General features: G+C 30.9%; 1 protein-coding gene across 1 annotated transcript in view; it reads right to left on the bottom strand.

Moving 5' to 3' along the window:
* LOC144844728 (pikachurin-like) overlaps positions 1-13,105 on the bottom strand; it is a 50,302-nt gene that overhangs the window by 2,251 nt on the left and 34,946 nt on the right. The window contains exons 2-11 of the mRNA XM_078701763.1: positions 8,931-9,206; positions 8,272-8,479; positions 7,505-7,649; positions 6,156-6,336; positions 4,955-5,080; positions 4,216-4,453; positions 2,382-2,610; positions 1,082-1,262; positions 890-968; positions 343-486 (exon numbers count right to left, since the gene is read on the bottom strand). Coding sequence (XP_078557889.1) covers positions 343-486; positions 890-968; positions 1,082-1,262; positions 2,382-2,610; positions 4,216-4,453; positions 4,955-5,080; positions 6,156-6,336; positions 7,505-7,649; positions 8,272-8,479; positions 8,931-9,206 — 1,807 coding nt within the window. The remainder of the gene's footprint in view (positions 1-342; positions 487-889; positions 969-1,081; positions 1,263-2,381; positions 2,611-4,215; positions 4,454-4,954; positions 5,081-6,155; positions 6,337-7,504; positions 7,650-8,271; positions 8,480-8,930; positions 9,207-13,105) is intronic.

The raw sequence follows: 13,105 nt of genomic DNA, 5'->3' as shown, positions 1-13,105 counted from the left end.
ATGAACACAGCCTCTGGAACCTGGTTCAGCACACAAGAACTGTAAAGCTGTGTCTACACTATCAAACTAGTTTGACAAAAGAAGTGTGATGTGGCCAAATATAGTAGTGATATGATGTCATCGTGTCCATATATGGGCACATCACACTTTTTTGTCTCATAATGTTTGATAATGTAGACAGAGCTTTAAAGGGGCACTTGTGATGCTTACAGAGAAATTATTATATTGATGCACAATCCTTAAGCTCTGTCTACATTATTATCAAATTTTATGTTTGATAGTGTAGACAGAGCTTAAAAGTAGTATAAAACAATGTGCTCACTTTATGTATAATGTTCTTACCTTAGCCTGAGGACACCATTTTGTATACCTAAACTCATGAAATCACTAGATGAGGTCATGGCATCCTGACCTGTCCATAACATTAGACCTTCATTGCTAACTGTTTTGAAATCCATTGTTATGTCTGTTGTCAAACCAGTCAATCTAAAGAAAGAGCAAAGACAATACCATTAAGACATAGTTTTTATTATCTATTAAGGCTAATACAGACAGAATACAAAGACAATATCATTAAGACATAGTTTTTATTATCTATTAGGGCTAATAGCTTTTGATACGGAAGTACTAAGAGAATTTTACCAATACTGTCTCATCAGATTTCATATTGATTTCATTTTCCATAGAAATTTGACAATAAAAAACCCACATATATATAAACCCTAGATTGTGTATGGTAGGCAATAAGTATGTTATCACCAAAAATTATGAAGGGGATTTCCCAATTATAACAAAGTTTTCAAGTTTTAAGTGGAGTATTGGTATTGTTATATGTGTTTTTCTTTATTTTTACATATGAAAAAAGACATTAAAAAAATAATGTATTTACCTTTTTAAAATGTTTGTGTCTGTAAATTTCAAGTAGCTCATTCCACTAAACATTGGTACTTCGATCTTGATGTCATGTTCTAAGAAAATTAAAACATAATATTAAAAACCAGTTAATAACCAAGCTACAGCTCCAGTAATTAATCAATAACAACAAATATGTAACTTATTTATGCGAGGAAAAAAAACTTACCATTTTCGCAGTTTTCACCGTAATAGCTTAAATGACAGTGGCACTTATGTTTATCATAATCTGCTTGGCAAACAGCATCATTTTGACAGGGTTGGTTTGTGCAATGATGATTAGCATTCACAATTCCAATACCATACAGGGCGTCATTTACTAAATCAACTGGGAAGCCATCAATTTTCAACTAAAAGTAAAATAGAGGGAATGAATATTAATGGAAATTGTGATAATTGTAATTACTATTAATTATACTACTATTGAATGTTATTAAAGCTATTCACACTTATTCTATATTCGGTCAAGTTGCTGTAAATCTCCAGGCTACTGTATGTTACATTTTTCAGACACTGCATTCATGTTTTTATACAGAATCTTAAATGAGTTACTTTGTGTACGTTTCCAGGATTATCTGGCAACAGGAATCAGTGTGAACATTACTTAATAAAGGTTCGTTTCTATTCTTAATCACTACTCTCATTTTCAGGATTATCCGGCAACTGGAATCAGTGTGAACATAACTTAATAAAGGTTCATTTCTATTCTTAATCACTACTCTCATTTTCAGGATTATCCGGCAACTGGAATCAGTGTGAACATAACTTAATAAAGGTTCGTTTCTATTCTTAATCACTACTCTCATTTTCAGGATTATCCGGCAACTGGAATCAGTGTGAACATAACTTAATAAAGGTTTGGTTCTATTCTTAATCACTACTCTCATTTTCAGGATTATCTGGCAACTGGAATCAGTGTGAACATAACTTAATAAAGGTTTGTTTCTATTCTTAATCACTACTCTCATTTTCAGGATTATCTGGCAACTGGAATCAGTGTGAACATAACTTAATAAAGGTTTGGTTCTATTCTTAATCACTACTATCATTTCAAGGATTATCTGACAACTGGAATCAGTGTGAACATAACTTAATAAAGGTTTGGTTCTATTCTTAATCACTACTCTCATTTTCAGGATTATCTGGCAACTGGAATCAGTGTGAACATAACTTAATAAAGGTTTGGTTCTATTCTTAATCACTACTATCATTTCAAGGATTATCTGACAACTGGAATCAGTGTGAACATAACTTAATAAAGGTTCGTTTCTACTCTTAATCACTACTATCATTTTCAGGATTATCTGGCAACTCTAAGAATCTAGGTTCAGTGTGAACGTAACTTAAGGTATTATACGTATCTTGCGTTTCTTTACTACCATGCAATCCAAAATATGATGATTAAATTTTTGTAAAACTGTAGTGAAATGAGATTTCTTTCTTTAGGTACTGAATATAATTAGACATACCCTTTGAATATCTCCAACCATTCCAACACTTAGTTCTGCCTTACTAGCGACATTATCGTAATTAGGAACTCCACCGATGAATAGATCAGTTTTAAATGTGGTTTGCGAGAAGCCACCTGGAGACATTCCTTTCACCTCACCTACATCGTTAACCATTAAGACGGCATCACGCCCTGTACGTGAAATAGCGACAGAATTCCACTTGTTGAGGTCTAGTTTCTCAGATGACCTGCATAAAAAAAACATGCAACCATTAATTAAATACTTAAAATATTAAAAAACTCTTGTCAACTTTCCTAAACCAGATATTCAGAAAACTGGAGAATGTCTGAAACCCTTTTAAAAGTCTATAATAATATAATAATAATTATTGACAATGTGCTCCACTGTGAATTTGTGTGGTAGCTTTTTATAAAATAATTAATTTTATCTTGGAAAATATTATTCAGGATAGACAGCCCTAATCTGTTTTCATCTTTACAATATCATATTTTAATGTTAATATCTAAACACTAAAATGGATATAAACAAATTTAATAAACCAGATATTCAGAAAACTGGAGAATGTCGGAAATCTTTTTAAAAGTCTAATATAATAATAATTGACAATGTGCTCCAATGTGAATTAATGTGGTAGCTTTTATATAAAATAATTAATTTTATCTTGGAAAATATTATACAGGATAGACAGCACTAATCTGTTTTCATCTTTACATTATCATATTTTAATGTTAATATCTAAACACTAAAATGGATATAAACAAATTTAATTTCTCATCATGTTCCAATCAATAATTACATGTCATTTGGGACTCTTATAGAAATTAACATCCAAAGTAATCCATTTTACGATTGTCCACTCAACAAAAGTGCACATACTTATTGCGCGACTGTAAATAGCACCTGCAGGAATGTGATGAATGTCCATGTTAGACATTAACACATAAAACAATCACTTTGCTATGCGTGTATAAAATGACATTAAGGCGGTTATGTTTCCTGTAGTTTTGAAAGCACTAACGCCATGAATATAGATTACCACGTTTGATCCAAAATATAATATACAGTATGACCATCCATTATCTTTTGTTTATAGTTTCGTGGAGCCCAGTTGTTTATTAATATTTAGAGATTCTTTTCAAAGAAAGGCTTCATAGTATTCTCACCAGCAGAGTAGTAAAACCAAATTGTATATGTTTATAAATTACTGTATACAAACATTTTAACAAATAAATGAACCCAACAGAACTCATCAGTAGCAGAGACGCACCTAGCTTAATTGAATAATATTTTGGACTTTAGGTTATCGTCTGTCATGACGGGATTGGGCCATATATATGTATTTCAAAGACAACTTTAAAGGTGTAAAATTAAGAAATATTTTGACATTATTTTAAACATCTAATTAGCTTTTAGGAATGTATCTACACTTAAAGTACTTCTAATATGGTGGGATATGTATTTTGGTCTAAATTTCATTAACCCTTTCATCCTCTTCCTATACTGTGCAGAACCTCATTTGAGTATAGTCACACATGGGTTGGTCACATTTATGCAGCTGGGCTTCCTAATTTTCTATCAATTTTGTGTTCCACATGTTTCATATTCATTCATGTACCCTTTGAAGTATATTCATAACTGGATGTCTTTTTGCTATTGCCACATGTCATCATACTTTACATTTAAACATTAATGGCAGACACCCTGGGTATAAAAGTCACAAAGTTAAAAATTCTAGATTTATAGTGGATAACTAATGGTATACATGAACTAGAAATTTGTTCTAAAAAACCATATATTTTAGTATGATAACCTTACAGTACAATTTACTTACCTGACAATTGCTGGACCGGAACCACAGTCAAACCTAAACTCAACATAACCATTGACAAGGTTTAGCGAAACAAAGTCGCCGTTGCCGTCTGAGGTCTGAGCGCAGTAAGCGAGGACGCCGTTTGGTTTGTGCGGTTTGACGATCATGGACAATTCAAAGAATGTCAGATGTTTCTTATTAAGACCTTCAAACGCCAGGTATGAATAGCCACCAAATGAGGGCACTATTAAATCGAGTTCTGTGGATAAGGCAAGATAATGTTCAATTTGTATTCATAAACTAATAATATGAAAGTTGTCATATATTCATACATGAGTAAGAGTAAGTATTTTTTACTACAGTAAATTAGCTTTCTGGAGTTTTTTGTTACGCTAAACTGTAACCGTGTTATCTATACATACTATAATCATGGATCTATAATATAATCATCGATTAACATCATCATTATCATCATCATCAATTTATACATTAATACATTAGCTATGAATATTATTAAATCCAAAGGCAAATTACTGAAAAAATTACAATGCTGAGAGTATCAGTGGCTGAATCTCAATGGAGATAAAAAATAAAATAAGCAAAAAGCTAAATCAAACAATATTGTAAAAGAGCCAGAAAAATCTTTCGGGCAACTCTAGCCCTTAATCGGTTTAATATCATCAATATTAATATACATCAAACAATTATCAATCATTCACAAAAACCTTGAAACAGTTATTGAATCAACTTGTATACATACCAAGCTCGCATGAAACACCACCAAATCCAAGTTGACAGAGACACTGATAGTTCATTGCTGACGTCACCACGCAGGATCCACCATTCACGCAAGCATCAGCCATACACAATCCACTACTGCATTCGCCTGTTTAAATTGAGTAAATAAATTAGAAGGGAAATTAACGAGGACACCGCTGCAATTAAGGCTTTCTTGATTATCCTCAATGAACAATCTAATTTTGTATTTTCTTAAATTAAACGAGCAATTTCTGGAATTGTCGTCTTAGGAAAATAACAAGTGTTGTTATGGTAATAAGATTTTGTCTTTAAATTCTATCAGTAATTGCCATTTCTTTTGCAAAAAGCTGTAAAATATACAGTCAAATGTATATGTATTGTATATTACAGTATTCAAAATTAAATAATTAATATTATTTTAGTGACAATTAAAAATTAACACGATCATTTCCATAGAACCCTTACAAAGACTAAGTAGTTAGTAACAGGAACTCAATTTGAGGAGAAGCATAATATGATTTATGAACAAACAAACCAATATTCCACATTTACGATTACTACATCAAAAATGATATATTTAAATCATTTAGAATTATTATGTTTTATAGTGGAATACTTTAGTTAAGTATATCATATAAATATGGAAAATCAGGTAGTATAATACTCCACTGCTTACTAATATTTAAAAAATTTAAATTGGAACAATTATTTGAGACAATTATCCATTGGTTATTTTGTTTTAATACATTTTAAAAAATGATGAAAGAAAGAGTATACGCATACAGTAGGCCAAATCTTTTTTTTTTATGTTCTTTTTGGCAAGTACTTCTATTAATAGAACAATATTATCTAAAATGACAGTTTAAATACATCATGAATGCACAACACATTGTAACAAATAAATACCGTAATAAAGTAAATAAATAATTTTAAAAATCTTAAATATACATATTTGAAAAAAAAAACAAATTTTAATTGAATGTACTCAATGTTCTCTTTTCGCAGGTTAGTGGTTTAGAGAGAATTCACTTTTGTGTCAGGCTATCAGCCCATTATTCTCTCTGGACACACCATTAACCTAGTTATTATCATTATAATGAACCATTGTCTATGTACCTCTTTTTTTCTCTTTGAATATTGATGTATATGTATTGCTATTGTGTCGAATTTGTAATTAAAAAAAATATTAAAAAAACACATACCAACATCTATTCCATTAATTGCATCACCCAATGGGGTTTGTCTCATATCAAAGATATAGTCATTGATCTTCAATTCCTCGATACAGCCGGTAAGACCTTTGCCCTCATTTTTATGATACGCATCAACGGTGTGACCTCCGATGTAGATCTTCTGGTTTAATGACATTTTTCGGTACGTGTCCTGAAAACAAAATAATAGGGCAATTTTCTAAATAAAAGAAGATATTTAAAACAATAACATTCACATCTTTTAAATTGGTGGTTATATTATTAGGTCATTCCATAACTTGGTAGAGCAGTATAACAATTTTCCCTTAACTTGACGAGTTTTACAATTTGTAACAATAAGTTTTTATTTTGATATGACTATGTACAGTACATAATAGAATGGTAGATTATACCAAATAAAAATGTTGATAGGGCTTAAACCTTTTATACATTTTGAACATTAAAAAATTAATTGTTATTAATGCTATTTTCATTGCATTTAACGAAAAAAACTCAATAGAATTGCTTATTATGTAACAATATCTCTCACTTCATCATTGATTTCGCAAACGGGTGCAAAATGTTGCATGTACAATGATTATGAGGCAGGAATAAACACGCATTTTTACGCTTGCTGATAGCTTTATACACTAAGTGGTGTCACTGACAATGTACGTACGCCTCTGTGTCAACAGAGAATTCAGCCCACTAATGAGAATTCAATGCATCTTTATATTAATGTTAATATGAATGCAGGTGTTGAAAGGGAGGTGTTCTATTGTACGAAGAAATCTATTTTGTATTAGTTTAACATAAAAAAAACAATTATTTAACATCATCTTTTCATCATCTCTATATATTCTATTATGTTATATTCATTCTATTAATTCTGCTGTGTTTAATGCTTCTTACATTATGCATTTTAAACTTAATACATACTCGTACATATACATTTACAGATGCATATGTTAAAATTAATTTATTTCCTGCGGGTTTTGTAGTGAAAAAAATACATAAAATGTTAATTTCAATTAATGCAGAGTGTTACTAAATGTACCTATAAAAACAGGAAAACCACAGGATTTGTACAATAAAAATTGTTGAACGTACCAGATTGCATTGTGATTATTTTTTTATTTATAAAAGCTTAAGGGCTAAATAGGAAGGGTTCAAAAGTTCAAAGTATTCTAGCAACATTCACGCATATTACCTAGTACATTATAAACTATTAACATCATAATGAGACATCCACATCATTAACAAAATAGATGATACAAAAATTTAAATGCATCAAGGTGATTATGTATTCGTAACCTGTGCATGAAAGTCGCTGATAGCTATGAATCATGGGATATACAAACCTCGGCAACAATGGTTAACCGTTCTCCTCCATCAATGACCATATTTGCGATGTTGTTGTCCCTTTTAATTGTTACAGTATGCCAGTCCATCAAATCTATCTCAGATTTGCTTGTGATCTTGACTTCCGGTAGACCGAGGCTAAACCTGTAAGACAAAATATAAGTTTTCAATTAAAATGTATCAAACATTAGTAATTATAGATGTTTTTATTATGTGACATGGCGCATACGATGTCTGCAGCAACTGATTTATTATCACTAAGCAATAAAGGGATATAGGCAGTGACTTGGATAATGACCAAACGTTAAGCTTTTAATTGGAAATGGGGAACTAGTTGAGTGCACTACTTGTAACCCTACTATCCTAGGTTCAATCAGTCAATCAAAAAACTGCGCATTTTAATGAGCACATACACTATAGCCTAACATTGTTTTATATATTAATAATAAAGCCAAAAAATTATCAAAGCACACTGTTAAATTAATAAAGTTGCTGGAATTTTCAACAGTTTTATAGCCTGTAATAAACTGTAATATGCCTGTTGATTAGCTTTTACAATATTTTAGAAAACACAAATTATATGTAGTTTGACATACAACGACAACCACTTTTATACTAGTACTAGTAAAAGCCTTTATTTAACAGAAATCAAAACTTTTGTTACATTTTTACTAAAAATATTTCCTATTTAGTAGAGAGATTTATAAATAAAGACCATCAACCACTTAGGTTGATCCGTTTGAACAAATGGTTAAAATTTCTCTACCTAAATTCAATCATTCCATCACGTAACTCGAGGGAGAAGAAATCTCCTCGTGGTGATTCCATTTGACTTCCAAAAACGAGAATGCCATCACGGTCCATCGCTTTGAATTTTATAGTCATCTCAAAGGCATCATACATGTTGATACTTACAGGCTTCTCAAAGTACATGTAAGAATGACCATAGAATTGAGGATATGAAATATCAATAACTGCAAAAAAATAAATATTCATTTTAAAAACTGCTTGTCGTGATGCATAATAGGAAAATGGATGGATGGACAGGTAGATGAAAGGAGGGATCAATAAATGAACAAATGGACAGATGAAATGAATTGATAAATGGATGGAAAGATAGATGAATGTGTGGATTATTAGTTGAATGGATGGACAGATAGATGAACAAATGGATAGATGAAATGAATTGATAACAAATGGTTAGATGGACAGATGGATGGATACATCAACGGATATATGGATGGATGAATAAATAAATATATTTTTATGCTATTTGAATGGATATTCAAATGAAGACTAGTCTGACTGATCTCTGGCTAGCATAATATAATAATATAATTTGCAGAAAATTAAAATCTAGTTCAGAGCAACACAAGAAACAAAAATAGAATTGCATTTTCTGGAAAATATTGTGAATATACTTACATTCTTCACAAAGATCTCCGAACGTGCCCAGTGGACATCGACATCTAAAATTCTGCGATTCTCGTAGACAGACACCTTCATTTTGGCACGTGATTTCATCACACGGATCCTTCGTCTCGATGACGGCGGATGCTGTTGTTGTTTCTTCATCTGTACCACTTCCACTGCCAAACTCATCATCTCCACTGAATTCTCCTCCGCTTCCAAACTCTGGCGGAAATGTGTCCAAATCTACTATGAATGCACTTTCTTCTGTACTGTCTATGTCTATACCATCTGAGAAATAAGCAAAAAAGTGAGGCTGTTATTATCAAGTCCATGTCACAAATAACACTATCAACATCTCAAACCTTTTGTTTATTGTTGCAATGTATTTAAAAAGGCCACTGAATATTAGTTAACCCACTGGGCTAAACTGGAAGGGTTACCCTCTTTAAAGATGGTTGAAATAAAAATAAATAAACAAATAAAAAACCTAAACTGGTCTATATCCTGACGCAATTGTGAATACTGCCCATTTAGGCAGCCTTTTCAGACCATATTTAATTCAATCATGGAGGTATTTTATACAAATCAAATTACTCCACATACATTATTGAATCACATTGTTCCATGTTCAACTTTTTTTTAGACAAGGGTGGAATGACAAACCAGTGCATGTTCAAAAATTAGGTTCAATTTAACAAAGACATTTTAAATTCTGTACATACTTTTCAAATAAAATAATTTTAGAGGCCATGAAAAGAAATTCTTCTCATTATATTTAATAAATAGGGGTCGACCCTTGTCAGATACCCTTTGACCTCTACCCAGACAATGCCATAAATCATAATTTAAGTTTTCTTTCTATCAACTATAGGCATGTACTAATTTTTTAAAACATTTTTCATCACCATAGCATGGGTCGCTCAGTTGGAGGTTGTAAAGTCTCTTACAGACCGCTGGGAACTTTTTAGTATCACTAATCTTTTATGTTATACCCTAATTGCTGCAAACATTGAAATATATATTATATATTTTTTTATCTTGATAAGAAATATAATACACAAATAGTTCAATAGTACTAATATAAATTATAAACATTGATATATTTATTATTTATTTTGACATTTATGCTGTAAAGAAAACTGATAGTAATTTAAATAATTAGGTGATCATCCACTATTGTGTCTGTAATGTATATTTTCTATTTATAATTTATTCATTTTTTTAGAGAGCAAGGAATTAGTTTACCATATTTATTTGACCGTAAAACTTATTTTAATTGATTCTATAAAAAGCAAAATGATGGTTTATAAATGTTAATATTTTTAATTGAGGAATGTATTTGTTTGCCTCCATTATAAACCAACAAATTATTCTAATAACTAGCTATCAAGCGTTGTAATATAAATAGATTAGGAAAGTATTAACATAAGTAATCAGGTCGATGCATTCTCATTTCCATGCAGATTTGTTTAAAGGATTTCAATCATGCTACTGAATTTTGCCTAATTAAAGCAAAACATATCTGAATCATAACTTGCTCATCACTAATGTTAACTATGAGAGAATAGTCATAAATATTTGAGTATGCAAATAATTATAACACAAACCAATAATGGTGTTGGTAGTACTACTTCCTAGCAAAAGACATTCTTGGATTTGTCCTTATTTTCAATACAGTAGTTCATTCAACGAACTCGATTCTAATTTTAAAACAACAATGGTTTTTATTTATACATCATGTTGTTATGCTCGGACACTATTTACTCAGCAAATACAAGACGTAAAACACAGTAAGCTTTAAGAAACTTGTTGAACAAGATTCCAAATAATTCTTTAGCTGGTAAAGCAATGGCGTTATGAAAAGAAATGATGAAGGTTGTATGTTAGGGAGTGTCCACGTGGGAGAACTTTTTCATAATGTAGGCCTATTACAATTAATACATATTGCCAACAATTTAGTCAATTTTATTGTAGCTTTCAGAATTCTAACTTTGACTTTAAAGTGAATTACAAGTTAGACACAAGTACTGAAAGCAAAGCTTGTAGATAGGTTCTGTACAACCAGGGAAGAGTTAAATTAACTTTTCCCTGGTACGACAGAGTCTGAAAATTTACAGGGCAACTCCCTTACCGAAAGATGCACTGGTTTTTTAAGGCACACAAAACATAAATGTACACCAGACCTCCAGTAATACTAGAACTATATGGTCGAGGAGTGGCATGAACCTGTACAATTATGTTTATAATGCTTGAATTGCGAACTGGAAAAATTGTACTTCAGATTTCACTACTAATACTATACCACTTAAACTTCAAATAACTAATTAAGTGACTACAGGAAATTTGAAATTATCTAGTTTTGAATTACAGAAAATATCATCTAGAATTGCTTTTATACAATACAAGTGTAACTTTATCCAGGGAAACTATAATTGACATATTAGTTTGATGGACAATCAATTGTTGTTATAATATTCAAAAATTTATTAAATCATGTTAACCTATATAAAATAAACCTTATTTGCATGACAGAAGAGGCCATGACAACAATAGAAAAAAGACAAAACGTGGTTATAACTTTTGAACTGAAAAGACCTACATTTAGTAGTTCACATCGAAAAGGTCTGATGGTTATTACCACGCAAATAGTACCTGTATGGTCTTTGTGAGGATCCTAATTTTCAATATTATTGTAATACGTTTTTAACACAATCTTATATCACTCTCAATCAATCAATCAATCAATCACATTACACATTAATGTTATGAGGACTTTAGAAACACCAATCAAGCATGAAACTTGAACAACACTTACTTCATATACATATAACAATAATTCAGCAACACTATTAGCTAATTTCTATACATCATTATATCTGTAAAGTTATGTAATATTCATGATTTAAAAACATCATTAGTCGCCACACGTATGAAAGCATGTGCGTGGGTGAATGTAATGAATGTACTTGAGACATTCTAATTTAAGACCCGAATTAGGAATCTGTACATGAATTCAAGCTAGAAAGTTTTTTTTATTACATAAACACTTTTTGCTTATCATAACACTGCCACATGGCACAGTTTTTCATCGCTGGTATTTATTATCTTACGAATTGTAATTGATGATCTTGTGGTAAGTTCATTGTCATGAGTATTAATATTATAGTACAGATTGAATAATTCATTTATTTCTTAGGTATTTAAATGCATTATATATATGTAATAACAATTTCTAAGACTGCCTTTAAATTTACTGATAACACACATAAAACTGTTGATAATTAATAGCTAGGAGAAATAGCATCAGTCCTATAACTGGCTCTACTTAAGTCTAAGGTGTCTAAACATACAATAAAATGATATATAAATGTTTTATTCTCAACCATTATAGACAACATTATAGACAACGTCTCAAAGATGCTCTCCAGTTGGAATGCCATTCTGAGGTGAGAGCGTGTTGTTGTAGTAATTAGTCAATACAGTTTATTTTGTTGCTTACATAATTTATTTCGATGGACCAGATTGATTGAATGAATATACAATATATAACTATATTTCATGTTGATAAATTCTTAGAAAAATGTTTTCGATCTACGAAGACTGCATATATATTCAAGTACAGTTGAAATAATCTATATTGCATTTGGTATAGAATTGAGGACTTGATTGATTTTGATTTCAGTGTAATACAGGAAAGTGACCAAGTAGGTAAAGACCTGAAGCTATGCATGTGAAATTCATGCACGGCTTGCATTGTAAAATCCCACAAACTGACAATAGACAAAACTACAATGTGAGGACAATTAACCTCCATCAAGTTGGCATTTTCATTGACTTTTAAATGTAGGTCATCATATTTATTACTAAGTGTATATTATTTTTAGATCAATAAGTGATAATATAATATCGCATAAATCGTGGGTAAAAAAAAGTTTATCAAGTTCACCCTAGGGCAATATTACAATTGAATGATGTAAGTCACTTGCCTCATCTAGGGCATTTAAAATCTCTTTCAGGAAATGACATAATGAATAGGGCTTTGTAAACACCAATAGCAAATTAAATTTCCTTAAATTGAATTATAATCAGATTCAAAGGCAAAATTCATGGGGAGATGATGACAGAATTTAGTACAATCACCATCTTATTCGTCATACTGTGTAAATGGACCATTTCTATGATGTTGA

This window comes from Antedon bifida, chromosome 6 (genome assembly GCF_963402885.1).
Source record: "Antedon bifida chromosome 6, ecAntBifi1.1, whole genome shotgun sequence".
Taxonomy (NCBI): domain Eukaryota; kingdom Metazoa; phylum Echinodermata; class Crinoidea; order Comatulida; family Antedonidae; genus Antedon; species Antedon bifida.
The sequence above is the reverse complement of the archived record's forward strand: the minus strand, read 5'-3'. Positions and strand labels throughout refer to the sequence as shown.